This window comes from Ranitomeya imitator, chromosome 5 (assembly GCF_032444005.1).
Source record: "Ranitomeya imitator isolate aRanImi1 chromosome 5, aRanImi1.pri, whole genome shotgun sequence".
In the NCBI taxonomy this organism is placed as follows: Eukaryota; Metazoa; Chordata; class Amphibia; order Anura; family Dendrobatidae; genus Ranitomeya; species Ranitomeya imitator.
The window spans coordinates 517115521-517133876 of NC_091286.1; the positions used below are offsets into that span (position 1 = coordinate 517115521).

At 44.7% G+C, this 18356-nt stretch overlaps 1 protein-coding gene across 1 annotated transcript in view; it reads left to right on the plus strand.

Moving 5' to 3' along the window:
* LOC138638315 (clarin-1-like) overlaps positions 1 to 18356 on the plus strand; it is an 84464-nt gene that overhangs the window by 16268 nt on the left and 49840 nt on the right. Inside the window, exon 2 of the mRNA XM_069727522.1 lies at positions 15859 to 16038. Within this exon, the coding sequence (XP_069583623.1) occupies positions 15859 to 16038 (180 nt within the window). The remainder of the gene's footprint in view (positions 1 to 15858; positions 16039 to 18356) is intronic.

Consider the following 18356-nt stretch of genomic DNA (forward strand, 5'->3'; position numbering starts at 1 on the left):
CCTAATGCAGTGTAGTTTCCAAGAACTACTAAACGAGAGCCGGAAGATCGAAGCTCAGGAAAGGCAACCTGGAAAACACCTTGGAGTGGAACACACCATCTCTCTACACCCCATACCCAATTTGTAGGCCTAATGCAGCGTAGTTTCCAACAACTACTAAACGAGAGCATGATGATCGAAGCATTGGCGAGGAAACCTGGGGAACACCTTGGAGTGGAACACACCATCTCTCTACAGTGGAACACACCATCTCTCTACACCCCATACCCAATTTGTAGGCCTAATGCAGCGTAGTTTCCAACAACTACTAAACGAGAGCCGGAAGATCGAAGCTCAGGAAAGGCAACCTGGGGAACACCTTGGAGTGGAACACACCATCTCTCTACACCCCATACCCAATTTGTAGGCCCAATGCAGCGTAGTTTCCAACAACTACTAAACGAGAGCCGGAAGATCGAAGCTCAGGAAAGGCAACCTGGGGAACACCTTGGAGTGTAACAAACCCTCTCTCTACACCACGGAAGGACTGATTCTTAGGAAGGAAGGCTGTCGGAAAGAAGCAGGGCGCGTCCGAGGGTGATTATATTCTTATTAGGTATATACTCACCCTCGGACGCGCCCTGCTTCTTTATTTGTAATGAATGTTTATTTGCAATGTGGTTTTGACTTACTCTATTTTTTTGGTAAATAATGATTTTATTATTTTCATTGTTTTGCATCTTTTTGGCAATAATATAAAGAAGACGCGACAGGACAACACTCGGTGGATGCCATATCTGTGTTTAAAATTGAAAAAACCTTTCAGTTAACTACTTGCAGGAGAAAGTTATTGTAGCTGGTGGCCATTTTTAGTACTCTACCAGATTTTTGTTGTATGTGTTTGTTTTTAATGTTAAAATGTCTGCATTTGATATCTCTCCAGTATTTTCTTTTTTATAAGCAAAATACTTATTTTTATATTTTCTGATGTTGGTTCCAGGGGTACACGGGCAGCAGTGGTGTGGTCAGTGGAGGCCTAGTGGAAGGAGTGACCGCAGACAGGCATCGAAGGCCTAAAATAATAACACATGGCTGTAGGCAATTTTAAATTGGTTCCAGGGGTACACGGGCAGCAGTGGTGTGGTCAGTGGAGGCCTAGTGGAAGGAGTGACCACAGACAGGCATCGAAGGCCTAAAATAATAACACATGGCTGTAGGCAATTTTAAATTGGTTCCAGGGGTACACGGGCAGCAGTGCCCTGGTCAGTGTAGTAGTAGTTGAAAGAATGGACCGCAGACAGGCATCGAAGGCCTAAAATAAAAAAATTGGGCTGGCTGTAGGCAATTTTAAATTGGTTCCAGGGGTACACGGGCAGCAGTGGTGTGGTCAGTGGAGGCCTAGTGGAAGGAGTGACCGCAGACAGGCATCGAAGGCCTAAAATAATAACACATGGCTGTAGGCAATTTTAAATTGGTTCCAGGGGTACACGGGCAGCAGTGGTGTGGTCAGTGGAGGCCTAGTGGAAGGAGTGACCGCAGACAGGCATCGAAGGCCTAAAATAATAACACATGGCTGTAGGCAATTTTAAATTGGTTCCAGGGGTACACGGGCAGCAGTGCCCTGGTCAGTGTAGTAGTAGTTGAAAGAATGGACCGCAGACAGGCATCGAAGGCCTAAAATAAAAAAATTGGGCTGGCTGTAGGCAATTTTAAATTGGTTCCAGGGGTACACGGGCAGCAGTGGTGTGGTCAGTGGAGGCCTAGTGGAAGGAGTGACCGCAGACAGGCATCGAAGGCCTAAAATAATAACACATGGCTGTAGGCAATTTTAAATTGGTTCCAGGGGTACACGGGCAGCAGTGGTGTGGTCAGTGGAGGCCTAGTGGAAGGAGTGACCGCAGACAGGCATCGAAGGCCTAAAATAATAACACATGGCTGTAGGCAATTTTAAATTGGTTCCAGGGGTACACGGGCAGCAGTGGTGTGGTCAGTGGAGGCCTAGTGGAAGGAGTGACCACAGACAGGCATCGAAGGCCTAAAATAATAACACATGGCTGTAGGCAATTTTAAATTGGCTCCAGGGGTACACGGGCAGCAGTGCCCTGGTCAGTGTAGTAGTAGTTGAAAGAATGGACCGCAGACAGGCATCGAAGGCCTAAAATAAAAAAATTGGGCTGGCTGTAGGCAATTTTAAATTGGTTCCAGGGGTACACGGGCAGCAGTGGTGTGGTCAGTGGAGGCCTAGTGGAAGGAGTGACCGCAGACAGGCATCGAAGGCCTAAAATAATAACACATGGCTGTAGGCAATTTTAAATTGGTTCCAGGGGTACACGGGCAGCAGTGGTGTGGTCAGTGGAGGCCTAGTGGAAGGAGTGACCACAGACAGGCATCGAAGGCCTAAAATAATAACACATGGCTGTAGGCAATTTTAAATTGGTTCCAGGGGTACACGGGCAGCAGTGGTGTGGTCAGTGGAGGCCTAGTGGAAGGAGTGACCACAGACAGGCATCGAAGGCCTAAAATAATAACACATGGCTGTAGGCAATTTTAAATTGGTTCCAGGGGTACACGGGCAGCAGTGCCCTGGTCAGTGTATTAGTAGTTGAAAGAATGGACCGCAGACAGGCATCGAAGGCCTAAAATAAAAAAATTGGGCTGGCTGTAGGCAATTTTAAATTGGTTCCAGGGGTACACGGGCAGCAGTGGTGTGGTCAGTGGAGGCCTAGTGGAAGGAGTGACCGCAGACAGGCATCGAAGGCCTAAAATAATAACACATGGCTGTAGGCAATTTTAAATTGGTTCCAGGGGTACACGGGCAGCAGTGGTGTGGTCAGTGGAGGCCTAGTGGAAGGAGTGACCGCAGACAGGCATCGAAGGCCTAAAATAATAACACATGGCTGTAGGCAATTTTAAATTGGTTCCAGGGGTACACGGGCAGCAGTGGTGTGGTCAGTGGAGGCCTAGTGGAAGGAGTGACCGCAGACAGGCATCGAAGGCCTAAAATAATAACACATGGCTGTAGGCAATTTTAAATTGGTTCCAGGGGTACACGGGCAGCAGTGGTGTGGTCAGTGGAGGCCTAGTGGAAGGAGTGACCACAGACAGGCATCGAAGGCCTAAAATAATAACACATGGCTGTAGGCAATTTTAAATTGGTTCCAGGGGTACACGGGCAGCAGTGCCCTGGTCAGTGTAGTAGTAGTTGAAAGAATGGACCGCAGACAGGCATCGAAGGCCTAAAATAAAAAAATTGGGCTGGCTGTAGGCAATTTTAAATTGGTTCCAGGGGTACACGGGCAGCAGTGGTGTGGTCAGTGGAGGCGTAGTGGAAGGAGTGACCGCAGACAGGCATCGAAGGCCTAAAATAATAACACATGGCTGTAGGCAATTTTAAATTGGTTCCAGGGGTACACGGGCAGCAGTGGTGTGGTCAGTGGAGGCCTAGTGGAAGGAGTGACCGCAGACAGGCATCGAAGGCCTAAAATAATAACACATGGCTGTAGGCAATTTTAAATTGGTTCCAGGGGTACACGGGCAGCAGTGCCCTGGTCAGTGTAGTAGTAGTTGAAAGAATGGACCGCAGACAGGCATCGAAGGCCTAAAATAAAAAAATTGGGCTGGCTGTAGGCAATTTTAAATTGGTTCCAGGGGTACACGGGCAGCAGTGGTGTGGTCAGTGGAGGCCTAGTGGAAGGAGTGACCACAGACAGGCATCGAAGGCCTAACATAACAAAAATGTCAATACAATGGTATTGTCAGTGGCAGGCATTGAAGGATGTCAGCGCATAGACTAAACATTGGTGGAGCTGTGAGATAATTTTGCAAGTGGTAGAGCACTGTTTGAGCTGGGGTGGGGGGAAACTGTCTTGTGGCCGGCGGTACAGGCCCAGGGCCCCTCATATTACAACGGTGTGTCTGACGTTGGGTGCGCACCACCACCGCCAGAGACACTTTATTGTACTAGGAGGGACCCAGTGGCAGTGCCGTCGACCAAAAGCGGGCTCACCCACCTCTTCAGACAAACTGCACTCTCACGGGTGCTGTCGCCAAGTGTCGATACCACGGCCCCGTGTGGGGAGTTTGGCCATTTAGTGAGGTGTAAACATGTCGTATGCTGGACAATCAGGTGCAGAAAATTACGAGATTGGAAAAGGCATTCAGAATAGTCCACAGGCAAGACCTTTTCATAGGAAAGCTAGGTGTCAGCCGGGCAAGGTGGGGCAAAAGATTTCGAAATCCAGTTGTGGTTCATTTTAATGAAGGTTAGATCATCTACATTTTGGGTAGCCAGACGAGTCCTTTTTTCTGTTAGTATTGAACCTGCAGCACTGAATACTCTTTCTGATAGGACACTAGCTGCCGGGCAAGCAAGCTCCTGCAATGCATATTCTGCCAATTCTGGCCAGGTGTCTAATTTTGATGCCCAGTAATCAAATGGGAATGACGGTTGAGGGAGAACATCGATAAGGGATGAAAAATAGTTTGTAACCATACTGGACAAATGTTGTCTCCTGTCACTTTGAATTGATGCTGCAGTACCTGTCCTGTCTGCGGTCATAGCAAAATCACTCCACAACCTTGTCAGAAAACCCCTCTGGCCAACGCCACTTCTGATTTCTGCCCCTCTAACTCCTCTGGTCTGCTGGCCCCTGCAGCTCGTGTGAGAACGATCACGGGCGCTGTGTGCAGGGAATGCCAGAAGCAAACGGTCAACAAGAGTTGATTGTTTGGTTGCTAATATTAGTTCCAAGTTCTCATGTGGCATTATATTTTGCAATTTGCCTTTATAGCGAGGATCAAGGAGGCAGGCCAACCAGTAATCGTCATCATTCATCATTTTAGTTATGCGTGTGTCCCTTTTGAGGATACGTAAGGCATAATCCGCCATGTGGGCCAAAGTTCCAGTTCTCAAATCTGCGGTTGTGCTTGGTTGAGGGGCAGTTTCAGGCAAATCAACGTCACTTGTGTCCCTCAAAAAACCAGAACCCGGCCTTGCCGCGCCACCAATTTCCAGTGGCCCCGGAAAAGCTTCCTCATTAAAAATATAATCATCCCCATCATCCTCCTCGTCCTCCTCCTCCTCTTCGCCCGCTACCTCGTCCTGTACACTGCCCTGGCCAGACAATGGCTGACTGTCATCAAGGCTTTCCTCTTCCTCAGCTGCAGACGCCTGATCCTTTATGTGCGTCAAACTTTGCATCAGCAGACGCATTAGGGGGATGCTCATGCTTATTATGGCATTGTCTGCACTAACCAGCCGTGTGCATTCCTCAAAACACTGAAGGACTTGACACATGTCTTGAATCTTCGACCACTGCACACCTGACAACTCCATGTCTGCCATCCTACTGCCTGCCCGTGTATGTGTATCCTCCCACAAAAACATAACAGCCCGCCTCTGTTCACACAGTCTCTGAAGCATGTGCAGTGTTGAGTTCCACCTTGTTGCAACGTCTATGATTAGGCGATGCTGGGGAAGGTTCAAAGAACGCTGATAGGTCTGCATACAGCTGGAGTGTACGGGCGAACGGCGGATATGTGAGCAAAGTCCACGCACTTTGAGGAGCAGGTCGGATAACCCCGGATAACTTTTCAGGAAGCACTGCACCACCAGGTTTAAGGTGTGAGCCAGGCAAGGAATGTGTTTCAGTTGGGAAAGGGAGATGGCAGCCATGAAATTCCTTCCGTTATCACTCACTACCTTGCCTGCCTCAAGATCTACAGTGCCCAGCCACGACTGCGTTTCTTTCTGCAAGAACTCGGACAGAACTTTCGCGGTGTGTCTGTTGTCGCCCAAACACTTCATAGCCAATACAGCCTGCTGACGTTTGCCAGTAGCTGCCCCATAATGGGAGACCTGGTGTGCAACAGTGGCAGCTGCGGATGGAGTGGTTGTGCGACTGCGGTCTGTGGACGAGCTCTCGCTTCTGCAGGAGGACGAAGAGGAGGAGGAGGGGGTGCGAACGGCTACAGCCAATTGTTTCCTAGACCGTGGGCTAGGCAGAACTGTCCCAAACTTGCTGTCCCCTGTGGACCCTGCATCCACCACATTTACCCAGTGTGCCGTGATGGACACGTAACGTCCCTGGCCATGCCTACTGGTCCATGCATCTGTTGTCAGGTGCACCTTTGTGCTCACAGATTGCCTGAGTGCATGGACGATGCGCTCTTTAACATGCTGGTGGAGGGCTGGGATGGCTTTTCTGGAAAAAAAGTGTCGACTGGGTAGCTCGTAGCGTGGTACAGCGTAGTCCATCAGGGCTTTGAAAGCTTTGCTTTCAACTAACCGGTAGGGCATCATCTCTAACGAGATTAGTCTAGCTATGTGTGCGTTCAAACCCTGTGTACGCGGATGCGAGGCTAAGTACTTCCTTTTTCTAACCATAGTCTCATGTAGGGTGAGCTGGACTGGAGAGCTGGAGATCGTGGAACTAGCGGGGGTGCCGGTGGACATGGCAGACTGAGAGACGGTGGGAGATGGTATTGTTGCCACCGGTGCCCTAGATGCAGTGTTTCCTACTACGAAACTGGTGATTCCCTGACCCTGACGGCTTTGGCCTGGCAAAGAAACCTGCACAAATACTGCAGGTGGTGCGGAAAATGGTGGCCCTACACTGCCGGAAGGGATGTTGCGTTGCTGACTAGCTTCATTGGCCGAGGGTGCTACAACCTTAAGGGACGTTTGGTAGTTAGTCCAGGCTTGCAAATGCATGGTGGTTAAATGTCTATGCATGCAACTTGTATTGAGACTTTTCAGATTCTGTCCTCTGCTTAAGGTAGTTGAACATTTTTGACAGATGACTTTGCGCTGATCAATTGGATGTTGTTTAAAAAAATGCCAGACTGCACTCTTTCTAGCATCGGATACCTTTTCAGGCATTGCAGACTGAGCTTTAACCGGATGGCCACGCTGTCCTCCAACAGGTTTTAGCTTTGCCACGCGTTTTGGGCAAGATACGGGCCCGGCAGATGGAACCTGTTGCGATGTTGATGCCTGCTGCGGCCCCTCCTCCTCCGCTTCAGAACTGCTGCCGCCTGCACCCTGTTCCCCCAATGGCTGCCAATCGGGGTCAAGAACTGGGTCATCTATTACCTCTTCTTGTAGCTCGTGTGCAACTTCGTCTGTGTCACCGTGTCGGTCGGTGGTATAGCGTTCGTGATGGGGCAACATAGTCTCATCAGGGTCTGATTCTTGATCAGCACCCTGCGAGGGCAATGTTGTGGTCTGAGTCAAAGGACCAGCATAGTAGTCTGGCTGTGGCTGTGCATCAGTGCACTCCATGTCAGATTCAACTTGTAATGGGCATGGACTGTTAACTGCTTCACTTTCTAAGCCAGGGACGGTATGTGTAAAGAGCTCCATGGAGTAACCCGTTGTGTCGCCTGCTGCATTCTTCTCTGTTGTTGTTTTTGCTGAAGAGGACAAGGAAGCGACTTGTCCCTGACCGTGAACATCCACTAACGACGCGCTGCTTTGACATTTACCAGTTTCACGAGAGGAGGCAAAAGAGCTAGAGGCTGAGTCAGCAACATAAGCCAAAACTTGCTCTTGCTGCTCCGGCTTTAAAAGCGGTTTTCCTACTCCCAGAAAAGGGAGCGTTCGAGGCCTTGTGTAGCCAGACGACGAACCTGGCTCCACAGCTCCAGACTTAGGTGCAATATTTTTTTTCCCACGACCAGCTGATGCTCCACCACTACCACTACCCTCATTACCAGCTGACAATGAACGCCCCCGGCCACGACCTCTTCCACCATACTTCCTCATTGTTTTAAAAACGTAAACAAACTAACGGTATTTGTTGCTGTCACACAAATTACACGGTGAGCTATAACTTCAGTATGATTTAGCTAGCCCTTTACAGGTGAGTGAGACCACAATGAAAATCAGGCACAATGTTACACACTCTGTTGTTGGTGGCAACAAATGAGAGAGATGCCACACACGCAGGACTGTCACTGAAGCACAAATGTAAATATTGATCTCCCACTGATTTGATTTTTTTTTTTTTTTCAGGGAGACTTTAGGAAAAAAAAAATAGAATAAAATGATTTTTTCAGGAAGAATTTAGAAACCAAAGAAAATAAAATGATTTTTTCAGGGAGAATTTAGAAAACAAATAAAACAAAAAAAGGCTTTCTATGGCCCACTGAGTGAGAGATGACGCACACAGGAGTCAGGAGTGGCACACAAGCCCAGAGGCCAATATTTATCTCCCACTGATTGATGTAGTGATTTTTTCAGGTAGATTTTGGAACCCAAATCAAGCTAAAAAAAATAATAGGCTTTCTATGACCCACAATTGGAGAGAGAGAGAGAGAGATGGCACACCCAGGAGTCAAGACTGGCACACAAGCAGAAAGGGCAATATTAATCTCCCACTGATTTGTTTTTTTTTGTTTTTTTTTCAGGGAGACTTTAGGAAAAAAAAAATAGAATAAAATGATTTTTTCAGGAAGAATTTAGAAACCAAATAAAATAAAATGATTTTTTCAGGGAGAATTTAGAAAACAAATAAAACAAAAAAAGGCTTTCTATGGCCCAATGAGTGAGAGATGACGCACACAGGAGTCAGGAGTGGCACACAAGCCCAGAGGCCAATATTTATCTCCCACTGATTGATGTAGTGATTTTTTCAGGTAGATTTTGGAACCCAAATCAAGCTAAAAAAAATAATAGGCTTTCTATGGCCCACAATTGGAGAGAGAGAGAGAGATGGCACACCCAGGAGTCAAGACTGGCACACAAGCAGAAAGGGCAATATTAATCTCCCACTGATTTGTTTTTTGTTTTTTTTTCAGGGAGACTTTAGGAAAAAAAAAAAATAGAATAAAATGATTTTTTCAGGAAGAATTTAGAAACCAAAGAAAATAAAATGATTTTTTCAGGGAGAATTTAGAAAACAAATAAAACAAAAAAAGGCTTTCTATGGCCCACTGAGTGAGAGATGACGCACACAGGAGTCAGGAGTGGCACACAAGCCCAGAGGCCAATATTTATCTCCCACTTTTTTTTTTTTGTTCCAGGGAAAATTTATAAACCCAATAAAAAAAATAATAAATAGGCTTTCTATGGCCCACTATCTGAGAGACAGAGAGAGATGGCACGCTTAGGACTGGCACACAAGCCCAAAGGCCAATATTAATCTCCCTTTTTTTTTGTAAGGGAGAATTTATAAAACCAAAAAAAAATAAATAAATAGGCTTTCTATGGCCCACTATTTGTGAGAGAGATGGCACGCTCAGGACTGGCACACAAGCCCAGAGGCCAATATTAATCTCCCACTTTTTTTTTTTTTCCAGGGAAAATTTATAAACCCAATAAAAAAAAAATAAATAAATAGGCTTTCTATGGCCCACTATCTGAGAGAGAGAGATGGCACGCTTAGGACTGGCACACAAGCCCAAAGGCCAATATTAATCTCCCACTGATTGATTTATTGATTTTTTCAGGTAGAATTTAGAACCCAAATAAAGCAAAAAAAAAAAAAATGGGCTTTCTATGGCCCACTGAGTGAGTGATGATGCACACAGGGGTCAGGAGTGGCACACAAGCCCTGAGGCCAATATTTTTCTCCCACTGATTGATGTAGTGATTTTTTCAGGTAGATTTTAGAACCAAAATCAAGCAAAAAAATAAATAGGCTTTCTATGGCTCACTGAGTGAGTGATGATGCACACAGGAGTCAAGAGTGGCACACAAGCCCTGAGGCCAATATTTTTCTCCCACTGATTGATGTAGTGATTTTTTCAGGTAGATTTTATAACCCAAATCAAGCAAAAAAATAAATAGGCTTTCTATGGCCCACTGAGTGAGAGATGACACAGACAGGGATGGCACTCTAGCAGAAATGTCAATCTTAATCTCCCACAAAAAAAAAAAAAAAACAGGGAGTGTCCTTCAATTACTATCTCCCTGCAGTAATCTCAGCCAGGTATGGCAGGCAGCAATAAGGAGTGGACTGATGCACAAATTAAATAAAAAGTGTGTACAAACCAAAAAGATAGCTGTGCAGAAAGGAAGGAACAAGAGGATTTGTGCTTTGAAAAAAGCAGTTGGTTTGCACAGCGGCGTACACACAGCAATGCAGCTATCAGGGAGCCTTCTAGGGCAGCCCAATGAGCTACAGCGCTGAGGGGGAAAAAAAAAAAAATGTAGCTTCCACTGTCCCTGCACACCGAAGGTGGTGTTGGGCAGTGGAAATCGCTACAGCACAAGCGGTTTGGTGGTTAATGGACCCTGCCTAACGCTATCCCTGCTTCTGACGAAGCGGCAGCAACCTCTCCCTAAGCTCAGATCAGCAGCAGTAACATGGCGGTCGGCGGGAACTCCCCTTTATAGCCCCTGTGACGCCGCAGACAGCAAGCCAATCACTGCAATGCCCTTCTCTAAGATGGTGGGGACCAGGACCTATGTCATCACGCTGCCCACACTCTGCGTTTACCTTCATTGGCTGAGAAATGGCGCTTTTCGCGTCATTGAAACGCGACTTTGGCGCGAAAGTCGCGTACCGCATGGCCGACCCCGCACAGGGGTCGGATCGGGTTTCATGAAACCCGACTTTGCCAAAAGTCGGCGACTTTTGAAAATGAACGACCCGTTTCGCTCAACCCTAGTCACGAACATAAACGTTATTCCGTTTTAAGACCTTTCCTTTTTATTTGGGCGCCCTGGGGGGCGACTCACTACATTAACCAGTATCTATCATCTGTCACCTATCACACAGGTCCATGAATGCAACAGTTCACACACTGACCAATGTTATCCTATGCGCTAGTGAAATTGCAGCATGTTTAGTCAGGCCCGATTTATGTACCAGACTATTGCACTTAGAGGCTGCTGTCACACTAGCAGTATTTGGTCAGTATTTTACATCAGTATTTGTAAGCCAAAACCAGGAGTGGAACAATTAGAGGAAAAGTATAATAGAAACATATGCACCACTTCTGCATTTATCACCCACTCCTGGTTTTGGCTTACAAATACTGAGGTAAAATACTGACCAAATACTGCTAGTGTGACAGCAGCCAAATAGTCGTCAGCTTCTGCTCATATCCGCTACGTGAGCGAGCACAAAGACAAGCACACAGATTGACTTATTGCTTTCTTTCTACAATAGAATGCAATGAGTGATAATATTCATGAAGTATACATCCAATGTAAGAAATTAACTGGAGGATGACTACTTTTCTCATTTATGGTTTTTGTCTGCATGGTAATTACAGATGAAATGGTAACTCAGATTGCTTCCCCTGCATGACATTGACCAATTGTAGGCAGGAGGCGTCATGCAAGGTAAAAATAGAACACGGGTGAAGAACATGGATTCTCCTGTGAAATGTAATGATAAGCAGTAGAGATAAGCAAATAAATTTGAGTGGAATTAAATTTTACAAAAATCTGCATTCATGATTTTTTGTAATTCGCATCCGCACTATAATAGCAAAATGGCCAATACCAGTCATCATTTTTTTCAATTGTAAAAGGAAATCAAAATGTTAAAGACTGAAAAAATCCTTATGCTCATCTCTTTGACCCTTCTTCTCCTAACTGACACCCATCTGGTCCACATCACATCTTTGGATCATCATCGGCAGAAATCCTCAGGCCTATCATGCTAGGCCGCGGCCTCTGGGTTTAATAAGCCCTTGAAGGTTCGGTGTATGTGCCCACTAAGGTCACAGTGCGAGGCCTATCAAACCTGGAAGTCCTGGCCTAGAGTGAGAGGCCCAGGGATTTACAATAGCTGTTTATCATATTCATTGTACTTGTGTAGAGGCTAAACCAGGGTTGACAACCATCCAGAAATTCCAAGACTGTCCGTACAAAAAGGTATTTTTTTTGCCCTGCCTGTAAAAATAAATTTAAGGCATCTGTGATTTTTTTTTGGAGCTGAAGAAACTTTTACAGATTAAAATGATAATTTCAGTCAAAATACAGTTTAGATTGAATGCAACTGATGTCTTCACATCAAACTTATTGACATGGATCACTTATCGATGTCAATGGTGAGTTGCAGACAAATATATACTGTAAGCCAACGTCCACGAACTCTTTGTTGCATGCCTCCTCATCACACCCCAGCCACATGATTCAATCTATACCCACTGGGCAGTTCCTACGACTTCGTAGATTATGCTCGACTGAAAGTGATTTCATGGTGCAGGCACAGGAACTGAAAGGTAGGTTGGTAGAATGTGGGTACAGTAACCGCATGATAAAAAAGGCCTTTAATAGGGCCAAACATGCGTCCAGACATGGTCTTCTATATGACTCTAAAGTCAAGAAGGATCAGGATATTGTCAGATTTGTCACCAATTTCCACTCGCAATTTCCTATGATGAGGAGAGTCTTGGATAGGTCTTGGCATATCCTGAAAGCGGACCCAATAATTTCCCGTTTTATTCCAGAGAGAGCGGGCATTGCGGCCAGGCGATCCAAGAACTGTTGGTTCACAGTCACTATTCTAGTGAGCCGCGAACCACGTTCTTGGATCAGATGCCGGGGAGAAATGGATGCAGGCCCTGTCGACACTGTGTCGCCTGTGTTAACGTTGATCACTGTGACACGTTCTCTAACTCAAGCGGATCTCGGCAATTTTCTATACGGAAACGTATTACCTGCTCTAGCAGGAATGTTATCTATTACACACTGTGTCCGTGCGATAAGATTTATGTCGGAATGACGACACGGCAGTTTAAAGTGCGGGTTAGAGAGCATGTTAGGGGGATCAATGCGGCAGGCGACAGTGAGGATCCATCCATGTTGAAAACTCTACCCCGACATTTTATGAAATTTCACGGTGGTGATGCCAGCCTCCTCAGAATCAGAGGGATTGACATGCTAGAGGTTGGGATCCGTGGGGGTGCGAACTTTAAAAGACTGGCTTAAATTGATTCCAGATGGATCTGGACCCTGGATACGATCCATCCAAAAGGATTGAATGAAAACATCAGTTTCGCTCCGTTCCTTTGATTACAGGGTTTAGTTGTTGTTTTGGGTACCATAGCCCTGGAGGATGCTGTGTGTTGTTTTCATTGTTCTCTAATTCAATTTTTATTACTTTTTTAGTATTTATATATTGATGTATTTCTTGCACCGAGCCCGGAGTGAGTCGTGTTTACGAATACAGAAGTGTCTATTGGAAGTGTTACATCTTCGGTTGGTCATCAGAAGAATCATGCCGCTCGCTTCTTTTATATAGGATCCTGATATGATGAAGACATAACGATGGAGGTCAAAGTTACAAATATGGACATACAGCGTCTTTTCTTTATTTCTTTATTACTCGATACTGTATACATTATATGGGTGATGTTGTGTTGGCGGCCTCCTAAAATCTGTATGTGGGGACTTTGATATGAAGATGGCACACTACAAGCCTTATACGGGGATATTATTAATGTATTGAATATCTGATATTTGCTGTGATATATTATCTTTTGGTTTGAATATCAAATCTGATGTGCTGCTAATTGATGTCTTTATTGGGGAAACTGTTATATGACTAACCCAATCTTGGCCCACAGAATTGTTGGAGATTTGGTTTGTTACATTCCTATTTGCATATATTCCCTGGCACCTGTGGACGCTTACCGATGGATTTATACTAAATGATTCTAGAGATTCTGATACTATGTGGCAAGATGGATGCGCCATCTAGTGTCCGGAGGTTGTGGTCATGTGTTGCCCCCGTGATCACTCCTCAGGCGCATGGAGGCTGCGTCTGCTGTCATCATGGTTGTCATGGATACGTTACATCATTTCCGGGTATGCGCAGTAGGTGTCATAGTAACATAGTAACATAGTAAGGCCGAAAAAAGACATGTGTCCATCCAGTTCAGCCTATATTCCATCATAATAAATCCCCAGATCTACATCCTTCTACAGAACCTAATAATTGTATGATACAATATTGTTCTGCTCCAGGAAGACATCCAGGCCTCTCTTGAACCCCTCGACTGAGGGGTCATGGATGTAATTATCTCCGGATCCATTGCTGCAGTGGACGGCTGGCTTTCACGCCGGGGAGGAGTATGGTGACCACGTGGGGCTCCCGGGTTTGCCTCCTCTTCTCCGGTTCGGATCGCAGGCTTACACAGCGGTCGCTATGGAAACGGAATGACACATTCTGTTACTGCGGGACACGTACTTCCGGTCTCGGCCTTTTTAAACTCACGTTTTATGTAAGATGGTATGCCCCCTGATGAAGGTGCTTCACCAAAATGCGCGTTGGGGCGGGCGCACATCCACTGGACACACTGACTGCATCAGCTACTGGTAACTATTATGTTATAATTGTGTGAACTATGGTATGCATGGATATATTCCCTGAGCTTTGGCCCCATAGCTGTGTTTTCAGCGGCAATATGCCTTGATATAATGGTGGCCATATATCAATCTGGTATGGAGTGGGACTTGTCCAGGGTCTGTGCTCCCCTGCGTTTCCTTGCATAGCATTTTTCTAGATTAGGGTTCATATACTTCATTCTTATTCACAAGTGTCTGTTTAATTTTAACTAATAAAGTGGATTTGTATTTTGGTATATAATCTTGACTCTAATATCGTTTTTTTTGTGGTGTGTTGTTCGCCTGTGGGAAGTTATACCATCTAGCTGCCATAACATCGCCCCAGAGGACCCCTTGACGCAGCGTTGGTCCCCACAGACCGAGTACCACAGGTGGCGTCACGAACATAAACGTTATTCCCTTTTAAGACCTTTCCCTTTTACTTGGGCGCCCTGGGGGGAGACTCACTACATTAACCAGTATCATCTGTCACCTATCACACAGGTCCATGAATGCAGCAGTTCACACACTGACCAATGTTATCCTATACGCTAGTGATATTGCAGCATGTTTAGTTTGGCCCGATTTATGTACCAGACTATTGCACTTAGAGGCTGCTGTCACACTAGCAGTATTTGGTCAGTATTTTACATCAGTATTTGTAAGCCAAAACCAGGAGTGGAACAATTAGAGGAAAAGTATAATAGAAACATATGCACCACTTCTGCATTTATCACCCACTCCTGGTTTTGCCTTACAAATACTGATGTAAAATACTGACCAAATACTGCTAGTGTGACAGCAGCCAAATAGTCGTCAGCTTCTGCACATATCCGCTACGTGAGCGAGCACAAAGACAAGCACACAGATTGACTTATTGCTTTATTTCTACAATAGAATGCAATGAGTGATAATATTCATGAAGTATACATCCAATGTAAGAAATTAACTGGAGGATGACTACTTTTCTCATTTATGGTTTTTGTCTGCATGGTAATTACAGAAGAAATGGTAACTCAGATTGCTTCCTCTGCATGACATTGACCAATTGTAGGCAGGAAGCATCATGCAAGGTAAAAAAAGAACACGCCCGACAACGTCTGAAGAACATGGATTCTTTTACAGATTAAAATGATAAATTCAGTCAAAATACAGTTTAGATTGAATGCATCTGATGTCTTCACATCAAACTTATTGACATGGATCACTTATTGGGTTGATCGAATGGCTTTGGATAAGAGCTTATCCGAATAGCTATAACGCTTACCGAATAGCTGCATCGGTAACCTGTATACCTGGAGCGCTCCCGATAATCAACTGCTCACCGCCGCAGCTGCATAAGCACTTATCCAAAACTATTCGATCAACCCTAATCACTTATAATCATTATTATGGTTTTCCAATGTGTCCACAAAAAATATCGTCTGTCTGTGATTTTTTGATAAGCTGTCGAGAAAAAAATAACTATGACAATTTTGTCACTTTATCCAGCTATATGTATAATATTACCATATAGGAGTTGCAGCGTGTAGCAAAAAATAGTATTTTTCTTTCCAACTGGCACATCACATGTACTTCTTCTTTTTTTTTAGTTTTTCCCAACTTGCTGAATGTTATTCCTGCCAGCATGCATGTCAGTGTGGTGATATTCAGTACCGCACTTATTGTGTTTGCTCTGGTGGGGACTGGCTTCTTCATGTTCAACGCCTTCGGAAAACCATACGAATCTCTACATGGTCCAGTGGGATTATATCTCTGGTGCTTCATATCATGTAAGTAATCTTCTTTTCCATGTTCCAGCTATTCAGTGAACAAGTAGGGTCCAGAGACCATAGATGTGCAATGTACCATCCTACAATTCTGGATTATGGCAAAGATGGAGATAAGTACTAGGGAATAAAGCCTACATTTTATACATTGTATGCCTACAAGGATTGTCACCTGATACTTACTGATGATTTAAATTATTCACATATGCTTTGAGTATACATACTGGAAATCTATTATTAATGCGCACCTCTTAATTTTAGGATGCTATTAAAGCCTCATTCAGATGCCTGTTTTTTTGCATCTGAGGCATCATTCACAGGTTCACGTTTAAAGGGAACCTGTCATGTAAAAAAAAGCTACTAAACTGCATTCTGAACCCAAAACTGACTTCGCACTGAGAGCCCTGCTGCCTTGAGGAAATCAACTTTATTCCTCAGGATTTGAGCTCGTGCAGACAACCGTATTATCAAACAAACATTGGATCACACTTGGACCAATGTTATTCTGTGGGGCCATGCACATGTAAGAAATCAACTGCACAAAAATATATTGCAAAACTAACTGACGTTAATCAACCCACAGGCAATGTTTATACGTGTCGGTCGGAGAAATATTCTCTTACCCGCCGTGCTGGGATTCTCCAAGATGCAGGTAGCGTTGCCCTTCCATGCAGTGGCGTGTTAAATAAAAGTCAGGTGAAGTCTTTATCGAAGCTAGTGGCTGCCCCGGCCGGTAGCAGCCACTACTCACCAGGTTGCAGGTGAAAGCGGGGTCCAGTAGTGGCGACGCCGCGTGGGGTATGAGCGGTAAGTCCGGCTAGTCTGCAGGACCTGTCTGACGTAGTGACCCACGTGACCGCTACTACAACCCGGTGATGTGTACAGAGTGTGGTACGGACCTCTATCCTACGCGTTTCAGAGACACCGGTCTCCTTCCTCAGGGATGGTCCCTACCCGCACGGCGGGTAAAAGAATATTTCTCCCACCGACACGTAAAAATATTGCCTGTGGGTTGATTAACATCAGTTAGTTTTGCGATATATTTTTGTGAAGTTGATTGGAATCACTCCTTACGTATTGAAGTATTTTTTATCTATGGACCACCATGTTTTAAGCCATATCTATTTGGACTAGGTGATTGCAAACTTAACCAGCTTGTGGACACCTACTTAGACATTTAGCTGCTTTTTTCCCAGCGCGAACCTATACATATATAGATATGTATATCTGTGGTATTGAATTTTAATATTTACAATTTTTTGTGGGAAATTGTTGGATTCGCTGCAGGATATAGCCCCTGTGACACTTTGCGCCACTCTTCCTATTTCGTCTTCCTGACATTTGCATTATATATAGTTCATGGTCGGGAAGGACTTCCCAACTAATGCAATATACAGCTCTGGCAAAAATTTAGAGACCTCTGCAAAATGTTCAGTTTGTCTTATTTTTCTCTGTATAGGTATATTTTTGAGTAAAATGTAAATTGTTCTTTTATTCTATAAACTTCTGACAACATGTATCTGAATTTCCAAGCAATAATTTTTGTAATTTGTTTCTGACAAAGAAAAATGGTCAAATAATGCAAAGAAAACAAGTTCATAATCATTTAGAAACAACAATACTAATGTTTTACTCAGGAAGAGATCAGAAATCAATATTTTGTGGATTAACCATGATTTTTAATTACAACTTTCATGCATCTTGGCATGTTTTCCAGCAGTCTTTCACACTGATTCTGGTGCAAAAAAGTAAGCAGTTCTTTGTTTGATGGCTTGTGACTATCCATCATCCTCTTGATTACATTCCAGAGGTTTTCAATGGGCTTCAGGTCTGGAGATTGGGCTGCCCATGACAGGGCTTTGATGTGGTGGTCTCTTAATTTTTGCCAGAGCTGTATATACATCATGGCGATCTGCCCTTCAATCGGTGACCACGTAATAACATCATGGGGTCCCGATCATTGACATGGTGACCCGAAGTCATAACAAGATCCTGATCATCAGGCACTGGCAAGTTAGTTAGATAATGACTTGCCAATGGCGCACTGTCCCTCCCGAGTCACGCCATATGGCTAAGCAGTACTATACAGCCATCTATTTTTAAATTCAGCAGAAATTGTAGGACACAGTTTGGTGCGATATTTATCCATTTCCTAGTGTGAAAATGTAAGATCTGGGGCTAAAACAAAATTTTGGTGTTAAAAACATAGTTATTTATCCTTCACTGCGCAATGTTATAAAATTTTGTGACATATACATAGTGTCAATATGATCACTGCACCCCTAGATGAATTCAAAGAGAGGTGTAGTTTGTAAAATGTG